Consider the following 25,611-nt stretch of genomic DNA (forward strand, 5'->3'; position numbering starts at 1 on the left):
CCATACATACTCGGTTTATTCAGTTTACAGTCTACTAACCAGCAGTATACCTTTCATTAGTCATCACGGTGGACCGTGTCGCCGTCGTATATTTATTTTAATGGTTACCAATATCATTTTATTTATGCGTTCGGCTTCTTACACTTATAACCCGGTATTGGTGCTTAATACTCGACTCGCAAAATGTACTGGAATATTTACAATCAACTAACGAATCCCACGTGAGAACTCATCAAATCGCGTACCACCTGTATAACAATAATAATATATTATAGTATTATACACATATATAGTGGGAGAGAAAAAGACAAGAAAAACTACAAATCAGAGGTGAGTACTTACAACGTATAGAGAAATATATTATGAACATTGTAACACATTATTATATTCACACAATAGCGTTTTAGTAATATGCTTTTCTCCGAGGCTGGATAAAAATAATGGGGTGGTGTGTGGACTTTAACGGTTTAAAGTGCCTACGCATAGATTATAGACACCCAGGTACACGGTAACGTACAATATATAATATAAAGAGTAAAAATATTATATCAAAAAGTTCATCTATTATACACACACGTTAACTGTGTACGTTTGTGTCTAGTAATAATACTTAATAAATAATAATAATAAAAATAATGGATGAAAAAAAAAAACCAGTCGCTTGTCTCTGGGAACCGGTTGTGTCGTGATTCAGCCGCGACCCCCTCGAGCTCTGCTCCTATATCCAACCGCGGCCGCGTACACGTCTTAACTGCTCTAACAAAGACATGGATGAAAACTATACAGCAATATACACGGGGGAGATCGTTTGGCTACAATAATGGACCTAAATCTCATTCGACGTCAATGATGGTGATTAGTGACATTGAGAGCGTAAAATGTATTTATGTAAAATGACGTCTGTGCCCCGTCAAACAGCTACACTGAGCGGGTAGACTTAAACGAGTCGTCGGGAAGAGTGGGAAACTGTGAACCTACTTTTTGTTCGGGAAAACCTTTTGGATGGGAATCGTACAGTTAATCGTTACAGTTGATTTGTGTGCGTGGTAGATAGGTACCTACCCCAGAACAAAATACTGGCCAACCTACTGTTAAGTGTAAGGTATTTGATGAACAATGAAAAGTTTGACTATAGACGATATCATTGTACCGCAGCGTAATTTTATGTTTTGATATCGGTCTAGAAACCATATTTTTAAAATTATTATACCTCGGAATGTGAAGTTTATAAATTATAATATTGTATCGATATATTGACATTTCGAGAAAAGTAACATTTTTATGCATTATTGTTTCGTTGATAGCTTTAGCACTCACTGGTGCAAATGTGCAATACCACTACAGCCATTAAACTATATAGGTAGGTATTGGGACTAATATCCAATACGTATGCAATGAAAGGTAAAATAAAGCACGACGGAGTGTTGCATAAAGTGCTTGACATTTGCGTGATTTGTGTGTGCATGTCTGTAATAGATACGGTGGTATTACATAAACAAATTATCATTTACTTTACAAGTATATCTACCTAGCGCACCCCTTACTCGTAGGTTGTAACATTTCATTTATCGAATCGACCGGCTTAAAATTCTTTTAATGCTTTTAATCATATATTGAACTATTACTCATTTATCAACTGCCTGCCTATAGTACCTAATGTTGCGGATTGATACAAATTTCGATTAATAACATGATGGGATAATATCATCGAAATCCTGAGTTTAAATTTATCAATGATGTCATTCAATAGTTTACTATTTCAAATGTCCCTAACAACTGTAATGAAAGACCAACGTCATTAATTTGAAACACCCTTGTTTTCACTGACTCGACATTTTTTTGCCTATGATAAATTATAATTTGTTAATAATGATTAATATTAATGATGAACAACGATGGTTATCGTACCTATACAATTTTATATTATATTTAACTGTAGCAATACTTTTTTTCATATAGGTATTTAAAATTTGAATTATTTTTATCTGTCAGATGTATCTAGGTAGTTGTTAGATCGTTTTCCCAAACACTGAAAATATTGTTTTATTAAATAATTTGTCATTGATTTAGACTGAATTATATAGCTGGGTAATATGCAAAAATTATTCTTTATTTAATGAAAACTCAACGTGAGGTAATAATTCGAAACTATTAATGACAATTTTTCTGTGTAAACTGAATTTTCGTCGAATGTATTTCAACACTATGATATAAATTTGGGAAAAAAATGGATTTATTGAGTATCGAATCCCAATAATATATTTCTTATATGCGTTATATTTATTGAATGTCTACCTCTATATTATGTACATAGCCCCACCTAGGCTGGTACCAATACCGATTGCCAATTAGTATCATAAAAACATTAAATATTTTTAAACTACCCGACGTCACGGACGTCAGATTACTTGGTTTTCTGCAAGGTTCATTACGAGAATAACATAAATTAATACATTAAAATGCTGTGCCTAAAATCAAGAATTAAAATAGAAGCGTGATTACCATTTTCTGGTAGATAGAGATAGATAAGTAGCTAAGGTAGTTAAATTACTTTGGTGGTGGAAAATTTACAAATGATGTGTACATATTATGCAGTCATGCAGATATGTATGCGCGTGCAATAATCGTGATTCGCTTTCACCGCTCACCACTTATGAAGATTATTCATAATTTTCCCGATGTTGGTAAACGCCGAAATCACAAAATAATATTTTTCGGTTACATATATTGGACTACTTACGTCCGTAATGCTGAGTAAATTATCCGTGAAACCAAATTCGTTCTATAATCTGTTGCAGAGTAAGTACCTCTTATGACAATAAATTCGGTGTTACAGATTGCGTATGGGGTGTAATAAAATAATTATGTCATAATAATACCTATAGGCAGTTGTAGGCACTATGTATGGCTCTGAGGCACCTTGCGCGAGTAATAAATAATATATATATATATATATATATTATATATTAATATTATAAAGGTACGTTGAACGTTCGACGATTTTGTTCTCTGTGAATAGTATATAAATAAATTATAGTAATAACGATAACAATGTTTGGCAAACACATATGACGTTATTATATTATATTATAGTATATGATGCAAGCAAAAAGTACAATAATGTTAAAGAATTTTCAAAACAAAAAATAAAAGATAAACAAACCTTCGACCACAGACAGTTGTTCTTTTAACATAATTTTCTATGACAATGCGTCAACAATGGTCAACGAATAAAGAAATTACTATATATAACGTAGATACAAAGCCTGAGATAATACGACCTAAGGACTAAGGAGTAAGGACATTACCCTCGATTGGTTGGTTTTATAGCTTAATAATTTCTAATAAAAGTTTTAAGAAATTGTTTTTATTATCGTAAGGTTGAACAAAAAATAAGCTTGAAGATAGAACTTTTTAATTTAGAAAATTGATTAATTTAGTAATTTAATAATTTGACTTAATTGTATACAAATTATTTATCTAAATAAATAACAAGTTCATTTAAAATGAAATTTTGCCTCAGTTCCATTGGACAGTTGTACTATTCAAAATCACACCCCGGACGATTAGTCCATAGTCCTTCATACTTCATCCCAAAATACCAGTCTACTAGGTTACATTCGAAATTGTATGATTTTAATAAATACCTATATTTCAATAAATGCCCAGCCACCTAGGTATCTATATTCTTTTTTCGATTTTTGATTTGATTGACTGTTATTTCTTTAAGGTTATGTGAAACGAATTATATATAATATTATGATATTAAGTTTTTTATTTGTACACATAATAAAGCATTATTCCGAAATTGTATGTAGGTAGGTATATCATTCATTATTTATACTAATAAGCCGTAAATCATATGAATAAATATAATATAATATATATTATTATGTATTTAATATTTATATAGTACTTGGGAGTAGGAGGCTTTGCCCACAGCTCGCTCCACTCGTTATAAACTCCACTTTAAAGTTTTTTTTTTTTAACTATAAGCTACTTACTCTTACTTTTTACCATACCAATATAAAGTTTATTCATAAAACATAAAAACTGAAAAATAAACATTAAAATACTTTCATATAGAATATATATTATATATATACCTTATAGCTACGCAATATACACATATACACAAACAGGGATTTATGTGGTGTTGGAGAGGGGTCAATAAGTCGCTATACTTCTCAGTTCTCACCACACTTAAAAAACGACCTCTTTACGATTTCCTTTTAAAGGTACCTGCGGCTAAGCCTTGAAGTTAAATAAAAATATATCCTCCGTTAACTAGTTAACTATAACTACACCTATTTCCGAAATGTTATACTTTTTAATCATATAAAATTATTTTATTCAATATTGTTTGGCTCGATAAGAATATATTGAGACACTGAGTAGTTTAAAGTTTGCATTTTTATTTCATGTCACTTATTTTATGAGTAGACTTGCAGGTTTTATGAAAACTAATTAGGGTGTAAATCCAAAAGAACAATAGTATATAATTCATATAATTCATAATTCTATATTGATATTGTTTTGTTTTAAAAACAAACTTTTTCATCTACACGATCAAGACTTAAGAATCTTCAATGTTATTACAACACATAAGTACATATTATTATGATATGTAATAGGGTATTACCTAAGGTAATAAAATCAAAATCGTTTAGCAATAAGAATTATTTCGGTCTACACGGAACGCTCAAAATGGTAGGTAGGTATACCTACACTATATACCCGGGTATCATTGAGTATATAGGTACTTTTTGCCATTTCGATCGATTTTAAGCTCTGAACGCGGCTTAATAATGTGTTCGTACACCAAAATCACGAACACGTGTATGGGCACGGTGAACAACTCGAGAACGATTATTTGAGTAAATCTCAGAACGCGCGCATCGAACAGCGACAGCACTGACCACCACCGCCGCCATTAACACATCAACTCATTTCCGTCGACGAGAAGCAGCTCACACGACCGTAGGTACAGCATACACGCATGTCGCTCATGAACGTCAATAATTTAATATACCGAGATAATAGGACTCGGGTATGCGGTTGACGCCATTGTGATGTGTGTACTTTGCGTGGACAGAACGCGGCTAATGAGGATAACCGAGGCCTACGAATGGTACACACTCGTACTCATGACTTATGTGACTGGTGTACGCGCGATGATATATGGTTTTGAAGAAGGAGATAAAAGGTAATAGACAGTATATGACATTCGAGTTGCCGCTGTCACGTCGTCGTCCATTGTAAATGCTCGTAATTTAGCGAGCGGCTCATTATTAAACGCACCAGAACGGAATGAGTGAAAAATTATTTCGGTCGATTCTTTTCATTTTTTTTTTCTTCTATATATTGTGACGATAAAGGTTACGTACACACGATGACTCATGACGATGGCTCCTTTTATGCTCTATAGTTGTATACGATCCACGTGGTGCAGGGCATGGGAGACTGGTGTGCGCATATTATACGCGCCGTATGTACCTGAATAATAGTGTATATAATACGTATATGTATACATGGTCGGCTCTAGATTATATTATGTTTATATTTTCGTTGCATAATGGAAGCCTTCGATCACCTTGGGCAGCAGCTCGTTCGAATAGTTTTTCATTTTATAAATAACGCTTGGGCGCTCTATATAGAGTCATATATATATAAGAGCCCAAACCCCTCAAGGGCAATACCCGTCTATTCAAAAAATATACAACAGATAACGGATGTTTAATAATAATTATGAATTGTAATATACCACTTGTTGATGGGGCATACCTACAGGGTAACCTATATCTACTGCACAGCCACCCGAACTGAAGGCGAATCGATTCAATAGAATATTATTATATATTACATAATAGGTAGGTGTAGGTCAGTTTGTTTGATTTTTTTTTTTCCAATAATTCATATCCAACTACCGAGTAAATTCGGAAAATAATAACGTAATGAGCAGATGCACTTTTGGTCTTGATTAAGCCGCCCCGGAATTAGTGTATCAAACAACCAACTGTGTTTGTTCTTGGGGATGAGACATTTCAGAAATTCTGAGGTGTGCATCATTTTGAGCTTGGGCAAACAAATTATTTCCTGAAGATGACAGAAGTAAACTATAACTGAACGGAGGCGTAACAATAAAAATTAAATACCTACTGTCGAAATTAATTTTTATGAATACCTTATATTGCTACAGCAAGCTTTAACTTATAAAATTGTCCATATGCCACGATTAATCGTTAAAATGGGGCCCCCGGCCAACACTAAAAAAATTGATCAACATGGAGAAATATGTCGTGAATTGAATATTAGGTATTAATATTATGTTTCACTGTATAAAGTAAAGTTAAAATGTTGTAAAGTGACGATTTTCGTATCGTTTTTATTCCGTTCGATTTTATTTATAGCTGTAATATTCTCTTTACATAGAACGGAATAGTCGACAGTAGAGATAACATTTAGGTTTTATCTTTATGAAATATGATTATTCGATTATTGCGATTTCATTTTCCATTTTCCGTTGTTGGCGTTACCAGAAAAACTGCTCGAGTACAATTTTAGTTTTTTTTATTTTATTTACCAATCTAACAAGACAGAATCCTGGATCGTTTTCATTCACAATTGGACCCAATAGGTCCGACCCGGGGAAGTTGCTCAAACTGCAGAGATTTTAAGATTTACGAAGAAATTATTTGTTTATATACGGTTGCAATGGTTATGGGATAAGTATAAATATATCTAGTGGAAATGGTTATTATTTTTTTTTTGTTTATCGGTCGCCTGCAGTGGTTCATCTTGCAGATCAGGTATAGGCATGCATACAATTGAATTTTCGGACATTGCCTACCAAGGTGGATGAATTGCGCTTATAGTCGCTCATCGGCGTGTCTGCAATCAAAATAAATATAAAACATATTATTTCAATAATACGCAACAGGTAGGCACAATATACTGCTTGCATATTATCACCATCGAGTCTCGTATAGAGTTGGCGTTTTTAACGGGCAACAAAGTGCACGGGATCAGCTAGTATATGAATATAAAAATGACTTAAATTTAAAAAATACGCAAATTTTATTGAAACTATTAAGGCAAATGTGGACATATAATAATAATTAGAACTTCATCGTCAACAAAACATGTGTTTTTAGGTAGATATTTATCCAAGTGTATAACACTCAGTAAATATTACGGAGAAGGTGCAAGTTGATTATGGGCTCATCCAAATTCAATTAAAATAATACCTACCTGTGTATCGACTAATAAGTAGGTATTTAAATCTCTCACATCTCCTTGTGTTTCTAATTCTGTATGTAGACGAGTATTGAGCGATTAATTAAAAAAATTGATAAACTTAGAATTGTTTTTAGTGGATACCTCTAATAGTACCATTATAGTAACTGCAGTTGTGTCATTGTGTAACGCCTATATATGGCTGTATATCCGTCACATTTTCCTTCAAAATATAAACCATCATCGCGAGAAAGACGTAGTGAAGTTGTAATTGAAAAAAATTATTCTCAAAAGCCTGAAATCGTATAATTACTAATTTCAAATTGTCATCTTTATTTCGTTGTCTTTCCATAGCCGCGGCCGTGCTATAGGATTGAGCATATGTCGAGATGGTACAAACTATTAACGTTCTGCGTTCTGGTTTTTCATTGTTATCGCATTGGTTGGTTTCGTGTTAAAATCTATAAATAGATATTCGTAAGCGGTTAGCGTAGAGATCGAGCCGATCGAATCAAAAAAGGTTTTTAGGAACCAAAATCTGAAATAAGACTTCGGCAGCTGCGAGTGTTCAAATTATGGAAGGACCTAGATAAGCCGCCGCTGAGTACGAAATTGATCAGCCCCCCCCCCCCTACGCCAATGCGCTGTAGTGCCAGTAGCGTTTCTAGAACGTAGGGTATGAAGATTTAAATAGACACGTTCAGTATACACACACATGTTCTTATTATTATTAAGTGCAGTGAAGTTTTTAAAAATGTGGTGAGGCAATTTCAAAACTTCGTGGTCTCAATACATTAATTATTTAATGTAGAAGTACCTGCCCTAATATATGTTTACTCAGAATCATGGGGCGATATGGATTTAATATATTCATGCTCATAATAAAGTTATGATGTAAATAAAGTGTGGCCGCTCGGCCACATTTTTAAAAAAAGAGGTCGAGCATCATGGACTTCGACGCCACTGATTAAATGTATAGGTACATTTTGTACTGTGTACAAAATTTGGTGCGTAGGGGGGGGGGGGGTTATGACCCCTAGTCTACACACCCTTAATTATCCCATTGGTGCTTACTGCCTTGTACAAATTAATGCACAGCATACATTTAATACTTGCAATTAACATTTGCCAGTTAATCATCGTTTTCCCAAAGTATTGTTTGCCTTAAGACTTAAATGGATACGTTTAATCAAAGATCATGTTGTATAAGGTCTTAAAAAATTGTATTCTCAAATAAAAACGAAATCTATTTTTAATTAAATATAAATACAATTAATTACCAGTTATTTTTACATAAGGTGGTGACATTCTACCGAATTCCTTACTAAAAATTCAATTGAGTATTGGAATATGTAGGTATAATTGTCTGCGCGGGAAAAAGATACTACGGCTGTAAACCATCTATACAAGTCATTATTATATAATAATAAACAAGTTGTGACAAATGAAAAATATATTTATGGCTAAATTGTTAAAAACAATTTTAAAAACATGTAAAATAGCCGTTTCTCTGGTAGTTTTCCTACTTTAACGTCATATTGTACATTTGTATTAAAATAAATTCGCTAGGGGTCTCCGTCTCACGATGACTCCATAGAAGTGGGGGGGACTAAAACACGACACGGTATAAAATATGTATGGTCACTCGTTCCCGTCACCATTGCGAACCATCACAATCCCCCCCCCCCCTCATAAACATTCGAGACGGTAGGTGGGGGTGAGCTGCGCGGTACAAGCAATCGATGTTTGTGGCTCGTCGACCGTTGCTTTGTTACCGTATATTATTTGTGCTAAAACACATAGAGATTCTCGAAGGGGCTCAAGAGACTATCGGCTTCATAAATTTTTTTTTACTTTCGCATTTTTCACAAATAATTTGCATACTTTTGTTAGTAAATTAATCATTAAAATAGAACTGGGGGTAGAACTCATCTACTTATCTGTGTACATATATATACACGGGAATAAATATATTTACACATTACGTATTATATTACAATATTATATATTATAATCCCTATCTGAAAGAGATTTATTTTTGTGTCCATATTGTCAATTATATCGATAGATTATAAAGCATACCTCTAAAGCATCTTCTAAAGCAGGGGTCGGGAACCTGCGGTTCTTTAATATGCAACCCGTGGCTCTTTGGAAAATTCATCAATACATCTAGATCCGTAAGATAAAACCACCCAAAAACCGATTATTTCTGAAGCTTAGGACAATATGATTTAAGAATACTTAATTATTTTATGATACTTTTTAACTTTTTTTTTTAAATAATTGATCGAAAAAGAATACGTACGATAATTTATTATTGAAGATGACATTTTCGATTATCTATCTCCTTTGAGCAATGCTCGTGTTGGAGAAAACTTAAATAAAACAAACAATTTCTTGCGAGTTATGAATTATTTAGTTATAGACAATGTACCTATATCGAGTATTGGATGGCGTTATAGAAGTGAGTAACGACGACAATATTAAAATAAGTGTTAGTCATTTGTTATAAATGTAAAACAAGTGTCTATAATAATCATTATTACAATCAACTACAATGTATTGATATAAATACTGTGTAGTTTTTCTGGTATTGCAGAACCAGACAATTTGTTTCGATGTCCCGTGTCACGATATAATATTAATACTTTTAAAAAATATACACTTTACACAATGACATTAACATAATAATATCATCAATAATCATCCATACACCACTATACCGACTTCATATTACATACATGATACATCCGTTGTAGGCCTTTGATTCTGCATAGCTAATAAGTATTTATTGATTAATTAAAATTTAAAAAATATGGGCAGAAGCTATATATTATATATACACGGTCGATATATTTATTAATAATTACATAGCCAAATTACAGCCACTGCGTTGCTCGCGAAAAAATTGAACTACCCCAGTGGATATTTTGTTCCGCCTTAAACAACACACATTCTTAACACGATTATCATTTCGGCAGTTTTGGTCAAATATAAAACACAAGTCTAATGTATTATATCCAATTTATCATAATAATGACTATTTTATTTTCCGGAACCCGCAACGGCGAACAATCCTTGTGCTATCCTCTCTTTAAGACGCTTAAGACATTTGTCTCGGGGCTTCACATTCTCTCGCGGGCACAGGAGAATTGCCTGCGGTGTGCCGAATTTCGGAAAAACTTTATTCGTTTAGATTTGATGCGTCTGCGTATGGTGTACATCTCCATATATTATTATGTACGAGAAATCGAGAATCATGCGACACTCGAGGAAAACACGAGAGACGCGATGAGATCGAAGAGTATTGTCAATTATACGTTAAACGGCGACGAACTTAATCGTCACTCCGTCGACCCAGAAACAATACCGTTTTATATCCGTGTCGTACACATATAAAATAGGCACTAGCCGTCCGCCTACCCCCTCCCCCGGTCGTGATCAAAGCGGTACCTATGGGCAAATGCGTTTTTCGCAGAAATCTATAGGTAGAGCAGTATTGCATGCATAGTAATAGTATATAATGTTATACAGGTACTTTAACTATATAACTATATATATTGTACATATATAACTACCGAGTTCCATACCTGTATTATACCTATACAGTCCTTAGTAATAACGTATAATATTATATATAGTGCGCACACTCGTATTATTATTAATAACAACCGTCTTGGTGCGACACACACTCACACACACACACACACACACACACACACACACACACACACACACACACACTGTTATAATTGTAGGTCGGATGGTCGAGATCTAATACGGTACACTGTACTTACCGCAGTCTGTCGCTGCAGCGGCGAGTGCAGCGTGAACCCATGCGATTGTTATTATTGTTATTATTTATTATTTATTATTATTGTAGAGACCGTACTACATAATACTCTGCGCGTGTCTCCGGGGCCCGGTAAATCGAGTGCGTTTTAATGGTATGCCCAATCCTCGTCGATCGTCCTTCCAAACGATTATGGCCGTCCCGCGAGCGTTTTGAGGAACAATGCATCGACGCACTCGTTTTAATTTTTTTCGGGTTCGGAAAACTTCTCAAAAAGTCAGGAACAGACGACCGGTGAATCCCCGTGCTCGCGTGCGTACGGTATATACGTATATTAAATGCGCGTGACGTGCAAACGACGGCGATATGGCGGTGAAAAACATAATTTCGCCGTAAATCGAAATCAATCCATCCGATACCATGGCGGACTGCACCCGGGGTAGTCCTAGGTCACCCGTTCTCGCGCAATGTCACTTCGCGTTTTGTTATCATATATTATGGATATTATTATGTCAAAGATACCGTGATTTTGGTACACGTATCGCACGCGGGTAGAATGAATTCGAGTTCCGACTGACCGACTGCATATTATGTAGATACGTTGTTCTCGCGGCCAAATGAAACCACATGATATACCATTCGTGCTATTGGCAGGAGGCGGTACCTAATACCATTAAGTACACTTGAGGTGTTATTCTTTCATAGGACCTAAAAACCAAAAACATATAACCGTTTTGAATCGGACGGACCGTTATGAATATAACCCTGCAGTATGTTTATGCGCATCGTACAAAATATCGGAAATCTATAAAAAAACTAATACCTACACTTCAGGCACTAAAATAGTATACGATATGTGTGAACAAAAAAAAAAAAAAAAATGTGGTCTGTGATATACGCGCGCAAACGCCGCGTGTTATGGACACTATACCTATATTATAAATACTTTTTATGTGGAGTGAAAGCACGCGACGGGAGGGACGGGAGGTACGAGGAAAAAATACGATTAAAAAGTATATTTTTATTGCTTACGTTCATTCATCGTCGTGTTCTATATAGGTATATAGTGTATACGAAATATAATATAATATATATATATATATAAAGCGTGCACGCGGTGGGCAACCCGTACCCAACTGTTGGACTATAAAATCTAGAAAACAAAACGTCTGAGACTTGAATGCCCGACGCCTGTACATGTTTAATGTATATAATAATAATATTATATAGCGAGTTTATTGTAGGTACTTATTCTACGTGCCCACGTCCTCATTATTGTTATCCATATAAATGATCCATTAACGTGGAATATAATAACAGTATGGGGGTACCTATCTATTCCCGTCGTGAGATGCGAGCTGCGATCAAGGAATCCGCGATAACTGCACAGTTTCGTGTCATTTTTTTGAAATACGAATACGAAATACTCATACGTTATCTCATACCATATACATTATGCAATTTAATAAAAAAAAAAATCGTAAAATAAATGACGTTATGGTATTGATTTTAATCTCCCTCGTGTATCTTATGAGTTATAAGTACGTCCGCCTAGTTAAATTATGTTACGTATACGTGCGTTTGAAATCGAAATCTATCTACAGTTAAAATTCAAGCATAAAAAAACTGCTGAGCACCTGTGTCTTAGTCGAATTTGAATGAACAATTTTATTATAATATTATAAAAGCTATTTATACAAATCCATACTTATAACACAATATGGGTATCATTGATTATTATCTATTGTTTTACACTCAAACAGGAACAAAAGCAATGCCTTCAATAGTCTTTATATTACTGACGATTCTATAAAAGTGAAATTTGGCTTATTTTATTTCTTAATGACATTCAATGTACATATTACAAAATTAATTTATTCACAAACACATTCAAAGCGTAGAGATTTTATGAAGTTCAAAAGCGGTTAGGTTAGGTTCTTTAATGCTTCCGAGAATTGAGACGTGACGCATAATTATGTATTTTATCGGGGTCTCTATAATATAGTGTCAAGTTCTATATTTTACATTTTTACGTGTGGATACTCTATAAAACCTCTAAATACATTAAAAAGAAAATTTAATGTTTTTTTATAGATCGTAAAAGCGGAAGAAAAAAAGTTAACAGCTTAGATCTATAGAAACGTTATTTTTTCACTTACCAAATACGATCGTAAAATGGTGCTGTTAATGTCTGTGGTTTTCCAAAACAAAAGTATTTTGTGTTTTGTTAACTAGTTCAGACGCTCATCAATTTAGTGAAAATAATTTCTAATGGCCTAATTTGTATTCAAAATTAAATAATTTATAGAAATCGTGAAATAAACAGTCCCAGAACAAATATAGTTCCCAGTATAATCGGCTTCCTATTATCAATGGACATCGTAAGACAAATAATAATCAACGCTTTCTCGGAAACAAAATGTCAAAGTTTGAATTGTTGTTTGAAGTGTTTAAATGTAAGATTTCATTATTGATACTTACTAGTCTTCGTCTATTTAAAATAAACACGTCACCGTTGCTGATCTGATTTTAATAGTTTACCGCGTCGTTGGGCCGTCGCTGTCGGGATTTCTGGATAACGTTCTTAAAATATGGCCTAGAACTATTGTTTATTCTTGCAAAAATAATGTCTTCATGTCATTATTTTTTTGTTTGACGTCGTCAAGATTCATTTTTAATATTTACGTCTACCTCGGTGTGTACGATTGATTATTTAAATCATTTGTTAGATAAGTACAAATTTAAATTGTTGTTGAAAATGATTTTTAACAATCAAATGAAAAATAATATTATAATATTGTATCCACCTAATATTTTGTTGGCAAAAGTGCATACGTCATATACGTCACGTCGTATTTATAACTGCAGGTTGATAATAATATTATGGTACAGCCCTGGGTTTCGACGTCTGTTCTAATGAGAATAATAACACGAAACACTTATAAATTATAATATATTATATAACGACCAGACTCTATTGGAATATATTATGAATACATTTTCAACTCGGTATACTTTTCCCTTGCTGACCTAATCGATATGAATTATAACGAGACACGTCGTATAGAACTAATAAGTAGTAACCCTTCACCTCTATATTTTGTTTCGCGCACACCTCAATAATAACAATTTTTTTTATTTACACAAATAATGCAACAACTTAAAGAAAAAAAATTCAATGCTGGTTGTGTTGGCTCAGTCGTTACTCGTTAGTGCACATAATATGTGATGTAATTACTGTAGGTAATATTACCTACGCATATAAAGACTATAATATCATCTTCGCATCACTCGTAACATATATTTACCATATTTTTTTTTTTTATATTATAAATTTCCATCTGATATTATCATTTTTGAAGGACGATATATTTTTAGTAAATTTTTGTATTTTGTATTTTTTTTTTCCGTCCGTCCGAGTAAACAAACTCGATATCAAGCAGGTACACCGTACACAGTTTTAAGAGATATTATACAGAAGTAGGGGGAATCTAAGCATCGCTAATTCGTATACGGTCGAATCGTATGATTTACCGATTTTTTTCATGAAAATATAATGATAAATATTGATTTAAATCGGGTTGAACTTTTTTTTTACATGCAAAAATTCGAAATTAAATACATTTTGTCCTCGCGTGGGACCTTGAACAAAACTATATTAAGTTAAGATCGTAATTAGCACTGAAGATATTATACTTATTTCTGGAATACCTACATACCATAACCAGATATTTTTTGTCGAAGTTTTACACTTTGAACGTTAAGATTTGTATTTTATTCCAAGGTTTCCTTTATATATTTTTCAACGATTTATGAACTCTTTTATTGTGTGACTCAAGGTTGTTTAAAATGAGGCCATAATGTCTTCGTGCACTTTATCATGACAATATATATATAGTTCATATTTCTTTGAGAGTCATGAAATCACTACGGAACAAAATAAATACTTAATAAATTTAAGAAAAAAATGATTTGGAGAAATAACTCGAATTAAAGTTAGCTTTAACTTTTAAACGTAGAATACTTCAGTTACCTATCACTTTGGGTTTCCAGAAGGATTGCATAATACTATTATGTTTGCATGTATCATTTTTCTATACCTAACAATAGAAACAATGGTTTCTTAATTGAATATATTACTTTAAAATTATTAAATGCTACGTATAATTTTATTATAATACTATATAATATACCAATAGCATTATATATTGTAGAGTACATCATCAAGAGATTACAGTTTATACGTCTTAGGGTTATGCCTTGTGCGTTTTAAGGTATTTATGAGTCTGTATATGATAATAATAAAAAATCATGTTGTCTTGACAATAATGTCATTAAACTACTGCGTATTATAGATATTACATATATTATATATAATAGTATAATATTAAATACCTTTCACCGGACAAACGTATTACAATTTATTGGATTTTAATCTATTATACTGATGGTGGGCAATGGAGGACGAGACATAATTCTAAAAATACCAAGTAGAAGACACCTATAATAAGTGAGATCTAAGTGACATTAATAACTGTCCTACTGAATTATTGTACAGCACTATACAAGAAATAGACAACTGCTCCACATTGTGCTATTTTTCAAGTGTAATAATAACACTTACAATCTTAACAGCAAACAACATGAAAACCTATATTTTTATTATTATTGTATACTATTAGATTATTATTATTATTAATAGTAGTAGTAGTAGTAGTAGTAGTACCTACTACCTAGTAGTTTTATAATTGCATAGATATTACTATATTAGTTTAATGTGTATTAATTATAGTAAAACGGCGTTTGTGTACTTAATTGTACATTTTTTTTACATTTATTTTTCAAAAAATACCAATGAATTTAATAGTATTTACCGTTAAATTGATTTATAAATACCATCATGATTCATATAGGTAACGTTATGTGTATTCGTCTGTACATGAAATTGCCATATTATCTTCTTGGTCCGGTTTATAAACCGATATAGATGATCTGCAAACAGTTAAAGATTAAATACTACTCTTTTAGATAGAAATTATTTATGCACGATATATTATAATACAGGTAATGTGGTATATTTTCACAACTTTTTTTCTTTGTTTCTGTACATAATCGATGTGTTTTTAAAATGAACTGCCCACGGACCACAGTGAAGATCCCACATGACTTAACGCCGGAGAGATAATTCGAAATACAAAATAAATGCCGTTGTTCGCGAGGTTCGAGTATTAAAGGTATACTACAATAAGAATGTTTATTCTTCAACTTGTTTTATATTGTAAGACCTCTTTGTGGGTACAAACCAACTAGTGCATTACAATTTATTTTTCTGTTATTATTTTGTTTCTCGATTAACAAAACAATCTGATATAATCTGTTGCTGGCAGAGTATGTAGGTTGTAGTCTGTAAACATAGTACATTTATTTAGCACATTAAGTAATTTGGCTAATATTATGAACAACGTAATAACATTATTGAGGAAGTCACCCATTATATGTAACACCTCCGTGTTTTTTTCTGGCAGTAAAGAAACATTGTTTTTTCTCAATGATCGACATAACTTAACCGGCTTAACCTATTCATTGTATCATTAGTACGGGTAAATCGCGATATCCAGAAAACAAAATAAGGGAGTTATAAAAAACAGACATACTCTTCGAGAGTGTTAGATTTCCAAGTTTCTTTATGTTATGGAATAAAACCCATTTGTTATAATTAATTGTATTAAATTACCTATAGGTAATGACTATATCTAGAAAACCAGTAATTCAAATAAAACATTCTAACAAAGAACAAACTAAGAAAATATATTGTGTGTAATAAATATAGTTAAATATAAGTTACAACTGATTGTTTTAAATATTTATATCGATAACCACTATAATAGGTACCTACTATTATAGTTGTATGTGCCTACCGAATAGAAACCTAAAACTCAAATTTTTGGGCTTTATGTATTAACTAATATTTTCAATTCATTCATGCAGTTATACAAGTGTGTCACTCATTCAAAATAGTGTACCTATAGCTTATAAGTTTAATATAGTTTTATTAATTTCGTCATTTTACTCGGTATAAGTAACTATTTATTTATATTTTTTTCGTGGATATTATACAACACCAGCTATATCTATAATACATAGTGCCATAATATATAATATATAATATATACTATACACCTGAATTAGGGGGAAATCCTCTACTGTCTTAATTAGTTTTTTTAAGTGCCCCAACTATTTTCTTTTACTTGGACGGGGGACGACACAAACTAATGGCCGAAATAATTTTTTATTAAAATTCAGAGTTGATTTAAATTGTTGTCAATGATACGCACCTAATGAATTTTACATTTTTTAAAATCAAAAATATTTTTCTCTCAGTGGTTTAGAATACCTTGTTATTCTTATTTTAGTTTGCTTAGGTATATGATATCACGCTTGTTCTTTGACTAGTGCACAGGTATATGTACAATGAACTATTGTATTATCAAATATCAGTAGACTAGTGTTGACAGCTAACGTAGGTTTATGCTTCTGAATCACTGAAAATATCTGAGTTGAATAATTTTGCACTTGGAACACAGTTTTTAAATCGTTGGATTGAGCTCCTCTGCTTAATAATTCCCAATTTGAGTACAGGATACACCTACGCGATTAATATATTATTTATAATATTGTAAGAATATATTTTGTACACATAAATAATGTATAACGGTTGTAGCTAAGCGCATTTATTGATTTTCATCAAACATTTTTGTGTTTGATAACAATTAAAAATTGTGCATACTCTGCAAATATTGCTTTTGTATATTTTGTTCTCATCGGAAATTCAACTTAACTTTTATAATTGGCTGTTTGGCATTCAAATTCATATTTTTTTTCTTCCCACTTACCTGTAGTCGTTATAAGACGCCTCTTCGTTTTGTTCTTTATTCATCGTATCAAAAGTATAATACCCAGTGTGGGCTAACTCACAATTAACTAGATTGTAATGTACCTACACATTTGCAAATTTGCGCATTTGACGAATTTGAATACATTATGTTGTACAGTACTGCATTGTGTCGAGTAACCCAACCTAACCAATAACAGCTGATGTGCGGTGTTGTTAAGCACTTAAGTTATTCAAATAATTTGCTTATAAAATACTTTTCACATTTTTTAAATAGGTTTGGTTGCTCGATAATAATAAACGAAATCGTATTATAATCTACGGGCTACACTATTTATTTTTTAATATTTTAACAAATTTGATACATTTGTCTTAATATTTTGTTAGCAATTTAAAATTAAACGATATTTCATCTGTACAAGCGTCTCGCCTTGTTCAACAAGAATAATGTAGAAATCAATTTACAGGCGTGAATGACTTGATTAAAGAAGTCACTCATTGTAGTGGCACTTTAGAGGGCTATGTTTACTATTTTAAATGAAAAATGATAATTCATCATTCCTTGTCAAAATACAAAAAATTAAATTTAGTATAAAAAAAAAAAAAACTAACGAGAAATCAAAATAATATATAATAACAATCATATTATAATAGGAATGTCTGTTCCCCAATTTATTTTAGGCAGGTACGCCCCACAACTTCCGTGAGATCCGTCATGTAACTGTTTCACTGTATATGCACACAACACGCACACGACGTATATCATTAGTACACGAACATAATATTACGACATCGAGATTTTCCGCAACAGTCCAACACCAATGAAAATATACATATAATAACATTATGTACTTACTATATATATATGTGTGTTATGCGTGTTATATACTTATATTATTATATTTTATGTCTATATGCTTTACGACCCATACACGCTTGTATATTATTATGTGCACACCGGATGACGTGTAACGCGGTTACAGAACTATATTATGATATGCAGGCTATTGTTTCATAATTTTTTCGTTCTAAAAATTTCTCACCCGCGAATTCCTCTGCAATTCATCAACGAAATCTTTACTTACATATCAAACCTGTAAAACACGAAATTAAAATATTCTCGATCCCGAATTAGTGATCTCATCTCTGTAGTAACGTATATCTTTTTGATCTGCGCCAAGGCTGGTCTCCTAATTTAAATTGTTAATTCTCTTTGTCTTAATTATTTAATTTTTTTTCATCAGTTATCCTCTATCTGGACTCGGCAATACTTGCCGTAATTGCCTTGTTAGGATTTTTTTTTCAATATAAAACCACTTAAATTTGAAAACCTCAGTTTTGAAACAACACGATGTTACAGAATATGTTACTGTGAACGGTCAGACTGTCCTATTTTGTTGAATTGTGGCGTAGGTATACCTAGCTAATACAATACTATGATATTATTGCAACGGGTTTTGTAAAGTGTATTGTGATTATTATAAATACTATTTGTTATGACCTTTACATTAGGCGAAAAAAAACCGACACGAATATTAGTCAAAAAAATGATTCGGGGGGAAATTTCAGACTGCACCGAAATTATAGTCGTGCGGAAATTGTCCATTTACCATATAGCTTATATCGCGACTGTGAAATGCAGTGGCATCGCTATGTATAATAGTGCCTTGTACCTGTGTAGTGTGTAGGTATAATATATAATGACTTTTTGTCTCCACGACTGACGAACACTGTGCAGGCATCGAATGAAAATCATCAAGAATTTACGCACGCAACCGTATCGTAGTATATATAGGTACTATATATGTATATATGTATATATATGTATATTTATCATCGCGCATGCAACATATTTTACACAGAACATAGAGCTATACGGCGGAATGATAATATTATACAGCAGATCGTTGTGCTTTGGTCCGTAAAAAAACGTATGACACTTTTTATGTTTCCGACTGTGATCATTACCGTTGTATCTATTTTATTTTATTTTTTTTTTGTTTTTGTCTGCGAGCAACAAAAATTGAAGCTCGGTATTCTTGATGTTTTTTTCTTCCTTTTTCAAACCGATAACTGTACATCCGTATAATCGATGTAGTCGATACTACTATAATAGCTATACACACGTATGTGACGTTAGGTTCGATTTATCGAATCAATGTCAATGTATACGTTTCTAACGACTGTTGCGGATGATTGTTGACAATTGACATCATTCTTTTTTTTCCCAAAACATTTATTTTTTGTCCTATAATATAATAAGCATTAAGTATACACAAGGCGGTTCTTTCATCGCGAAACAGTCGCTTTATTTCTTCGGTAAACTTGGGTATGAGTTTTTGAATATACATTTCCTTTTACGTACTTATAAGCACCTAATTGATTTTGAACACAGCGGCCATTCATAAGAGGTTGAAGCACTCTATGATATTCATCCTAACCATAGGAATTTTATTCTGCTCCACAAAAATTTGTCTCGTCGTACGTTTGTAAAGACGGTGACAACAACAAGCATGCGAGTGCGGCATAAATGATAAGAGGATTTTCAAACACAATGTTTTGAAGAATTTTTTTCCAAAAACGCATTTACCTAGACATTTTTTAATAGAAACAATATACGCGGGTACATTGTATAAAATAATATGTTTTAACGGTGGAGGCCAATAGACCGCTATTGGTTACTTTATACAGATATGTTTATTAGAATTCGGTATAGTATAGGTAATGATAAAACCGATGATTAAAATGAATTAGTCTGCATATTATTATATCCAGTCCCAGTGCAATAGTTAATATCGAATAACTGCGCTGTCTTTTGTCTTGGAATAATGCACATCAACTGCACGTTATAGAAACCTATAGTGGTCGGATTAGTCGAATTTATTCGCAATGCAAATTACGTACGTATACGTACTGTTGTTGCCGTTTGTAGTTATTAGCTATTATGTAATACTAGGTATTTATACGGTTCGCGTCATTTCAATGAAAGAACTGGCAAACTAGTAACTGCAAATGATTTACAGTTACCTGCAAGCGGTTGATTCTTCTCGATTACACCATACTTGACAAGACATGAGTATAGAGTACGTTCATTGTATAGGCCGTATAGGTATATATATATAGCGCGTCAATAAAACAATACTCACTACGAAAAATCGATTTTAAGGGACAACAAAACGCGTTCAAAAGATTAAATAAATAAAGTTTAATAGACCACATTCATCGTCCTGATCTCCCTCCGTAGTAGTATAGTTATTCATTAAGTTAAAACTGTTGCTTGCGATAATTCAGGAAGTCGTCGAAACTTATAATAACGTCGACGTGTTCGTGTGCGTAATGGATAATATAATGTAAATCATGTACTATAAAATATATTGTACGCGTGGGAGTAACTCTGGAGATTTATGTTATTAATAGTTGATTAATATCTATCGCATCGCATTAGTATAGGCACCTTTCTTCTAAGTGGGAGAGTAAAAAGTTAATTTGATCCTTGTAAAGTCAATGCCAAGAAGAACGGAATTCAATAAGTTAGGTTAGGTTAGGTTAGGTTAGTTTAGTTACCTACATATTTGAACTCTTAAAGTCTAAAGTTACCTAATGTATCTTAGAAAAATATTAATACAACTTTGTTAAAAAGAAGCTAGGTAATTCATTTTTTTTAATTCCCACATATGTGATTGATCAACTTTCAATATTTAAAAAATAATATAGCCAATTATTTTGTTTAAAATGCGTCCTATACAATTCCTCTTAATACCTGTGTTTTTTTTTTAGTTTTTATCAACGTCTAAATTGTCATCAATAAATCGAATCATTGACCATTGTATATGCAATTTAGAGTGATTAAACAAAACATTATTTTAACTTAAAGTATTATTTTTCAAATTACCCAATTGGAAAAAACTTAGTTGTTGCAATAGATTCTTTAACTATTTAAATTATTGATTTAATTAGATATTTAACCATTTATAAAACTATAATATAAAGCTAAAAAGTTTTTAAAAAAAACAACTTGTATTTTTTTCAATTTTCAATTTTTAATTATGATTACTTTTATAATGCAACACGCAACGTCTTATACTCTGCATATTATTACTATAAATATGTATATAATTAAACATAATAGGTACCGCATTTAGCATTATGTTCAGAACTATATTAAGATTTCCGCGCCCATTTTTTGGTCATATTTAAATATTAAGTACCGTATTCAATTAAAGTTAATTAATCTTAAAAGTTGAAATTAAATTGAATTTCCTGTTGCATATAAAATTATAGACTTTATCTGAGTTAGTTATTATTTATATCCGTTGGAATAACTATAGGTATACTGTAGTATTGTAAAGAAAGGATTTAATATTTTTGATCTTACGACTTTTTGATTAAAACATAGATAGTAAAAACTACTAACAACAGCCACTTATAAGCTATTAAATATAATTTATAGATATTTTTTCCTCTGCCCCAAATTAACTATACATTGTATAATTATTAAATTATATATGTCTACCTAATACTATTTTAGAATATGCGAGACTGTAAACTCTTCATCAACGATACTTTCCTATAACTTTTATTATCATTACCTGTATACATTTATAATGTTATATATTTAAAAACAATTTAAACATACAAAATACGGAATATAGGTGTACGATATAAGTACCTATTGGTACCTGGATTGCGGCTACTGATGACGTGTATTGTATTCTATCAATGTTAATATTGTTTGCAGAAAATGACGAGCGAGCGAAACATACCACACTTGAGGGACATATTCGGCGGGGCCGACGACGACGACGGTCTGCCGGGCGAGCTGCGGCGGTTGGACGTGAAGAGCGACGACCGAAATTCGTTGGGCGGCGTCAGCGCGGGCGGCACAGACAGCGCCATATCGGTGGGCTCGGCCAGCGAAGAGGACTTATTGCCGGCCAAAGGGTCCAAGAAGAAACGGCATAAGAGCGGCGGAAGCCGGCAGACCAAGTGCGCGGCCACGTTTGAGGACGACGTGAAGCACCTGGAACGTCATCTGTCCATGAAGAAAACCATCAGGAAGAAAATCATGCGAGACCTGCAACAGGCGTTTGTCGAGGACCCGGACGAGTTCAAGGTGGAAAACATACCGCCAGAGCAGCTCAAGGCCGAGCTCAACTCCAGGAGTCTGAGCTTCGGCATGCCTGGCAAAAAGAAAGGTACTTACCATGATACCATACCGGCTATATAAGTATAATATTGTAGATTTATTGTAACTAGAGACCGGGTGTTTTTTATGTATTTGCATATTTTTACTGAACGTATGCAGCTCAGATTTCGATAGGCTTCATCGACGATTCATTTTCATATGAACTGAAATACAACATTTTAAGCACATAAAAAAAATTATATTTCAAGGTTAAAGAATATTTTGCGCAAAATAATATATGTGTTTTGAGAATATATTTGCAATATGGACTTTGAACATTTTATAAAAAATGCAAAAATATTTTTGACCTCCGATACCCTCCTTTAGGTTACCTGTAAGTGCCATAATCGAGGGCACCGTGTTTAAGTGTCTGCAGGTCAATGGCCTGTGGCCATTCTGGCTACGGCCAGACCTGCGAGTTTAGGCGAACTATAAACAGGTACTAAGTTTTAGTCATGATTTTTTTTTTTGTGCAATGGGGTAACAGATTTGAATGAGTTAGTAGGTATTACTCTTCCAAGAATTTATTTATTTATTTTCTTGAGGTTAGATCAAAAAAATTGTTCTAAACGTGTCTAATATATACATATGGTATAGGTATATATAATATTGTATAAATTAATGATTTATTATTATGTGGTACCAAAAGACTTCCCTGCAGGTTATCTACCTATTTAACAGAATCTGGGTGCAGGCGGTACAGCGATTTTCTTCGCTGTTACCAAGGCCGAATTTCGACTTTCGGATGCCCATGGCGATGGCGTAGGTACCTTGAGTATCTGTTGCTCGTATGAATTACTCGTCGTGCCATCGCGCGGAAAAGTTTATAGGTGGTACCCTTTTAAATCCGAATTCAATTTTTGTAGAGTCTGCGCATGCATTTTTTTTCATATAGGTATTATTATTCTTTATAATCTATAGGAACTCATAAAAATAATTTAAAATAATATATAAAACAATGTATAAAATATGTAACAATGTAATTTCGTATGAACCTAAAAGAAAGTTAGCAACATGTTACACTTGATATGATTCTTTTGTTTTCCAGAAGTAATAGATACCTAACTATTAGCATATGTCTATGGCTCACGAGTGTCTTCGAGGATGTTGAAGGGGCAGTCATAAATATAGGGGGGGAGATACAGCGCCACGGGGGTAACCCCTGAACAGGCCTAAGACTTATAAATCTTTCGCGATCACTTAGTGGTTGCAGCTCAAAACTTTATTTCTATAGATATGGCATAAAATCCATAAAATCCATAATATTTACATTTTTATTTTTTTCATTTTTGAAATAATATTTTCCAAGTTTTTACTACACCTATCATTACAAGCCACGAGGACGAGGTAGGCAACTACCTATTTTATAAACGTATATGGCAGGTAACTACCTATACGTTAAAATTGTTAAAAATTAATTTCCATTAGCTTACCTACCTACTTTATAGTTATCAAGTGGTTAATTCGTTTTCGTGTTTCTACATTTCACCTAGTAATTACTTAATTTACCAATTACGTCTTTACTTGTTATTTCCATGTAAGATGTAACGGATTTTTTAATACCTATAGAAGTATAGAACCTTTAATAGGTAATAGAACCCCATTGTATAGGTACTGAATATTAATTTGTAAGATTTTTAAAATTTAAGTGTTAAATACATTATTATTTTTTAAATTTAATTCTTAATATTTTTTACTTTCAGGTAAAATGAAGTCTGAATCGAATTTTCTAGACTTTTTACGTGGTGGAAACGACACGACAATGACTGGCCGTCGTTACAACGCAGACGAAAGCGATTCTGGACATGGGTCACCGACCAGAGAATTGGACGACGACGAACCGTCGATACGGAAGCCAAGCTTTTGGAGACGTTTTACCATAAAGGGCGCGAGGAACAAGCGGTAGGCGCAAATGTCGTTCGAGCGCATAAGTAACACTGTGATCCTTAAAAGTTAAAACCTATTATTATTATTATTATTATTTTATAATTTTTTTTTTTATATCACGTAAGATTGTATGTGCGTACCTATGCGGTCTATTTTCGTCTTGTCATCCTGATGATGCTATTACCTTCCATTTTCCGATGTACAGTCGCTGCTGTGAACTGTCCGAACCAATATTTTAAGTGTCAATTAGACTACTGATAACAAATCCTCTCTGATTTTTTCCTTTGATTTTACAAGTACAGATTTACCATTGGAATTTTTCTTTGATAGTCTACGATGTATTTTGATATAAAATATTTTATTTTATGTACGTATGTATGTAGGTACTTAATAAACATGTCATACTTAATACAATTTTTGTACATTTTTTTTATAAACATTAGTAATTATTAATAAGTAAAACATCATTCTGATCCATATTGTTTTTAAGAAGTTGAGTATATTATTTTCAAGTTATTTGTGCAAAATGTTCTAACTTTTAAGACATTGGTAGGTCATAAAATAATAAACTCTTTGATACACTCCAGCAACAAATAAACATTAAAAAAATTGCTTAAT

The 25,611-nt window shown here is 32.6% G+C and overlaps 1 protein-coding gene across 1 annotated transcript; it reads left to right on the forward strand.

The window, feature by feature from the left end:
- On the forward strand, positions 1-25,407 carry LOC111027101. Its single transcript, XM_022305328.1, has 3 exons — positions 1-330; positions 22,660-23,116; positions 24,810-25,407. The coding sequence occupies exons 2-3, from the start codon at positions 22,663-22,665 to the stop codon at positions 25,010-25,012; spliced, it is 657 nt and encodes a 218-aa protein (XP_022161020.1). The 5' UTR covers positions 1-330; positions 22,660-22,662; the 3' UTR covers positions 25,013-25,407.
- Positions 25,408-25,611: the final 204 nt, after the last annotated feature.

The sequence above is a fragment of the Myzus persicae genome, unplaced genomic scaffold, assembly GCF_001856785.1.
Source record: "Myzus persicae strain clone G006 unplaced genomic scaffold, MPER_G0061.0, whole genome shotgun sequence".
Taxonomy (NCBI): domain Eukaryota; kingdom Metazoa; phylum Arthropoda; class Insecta; order Hemiptera; family Aphididae; genus Myzus; species Myzus persicae.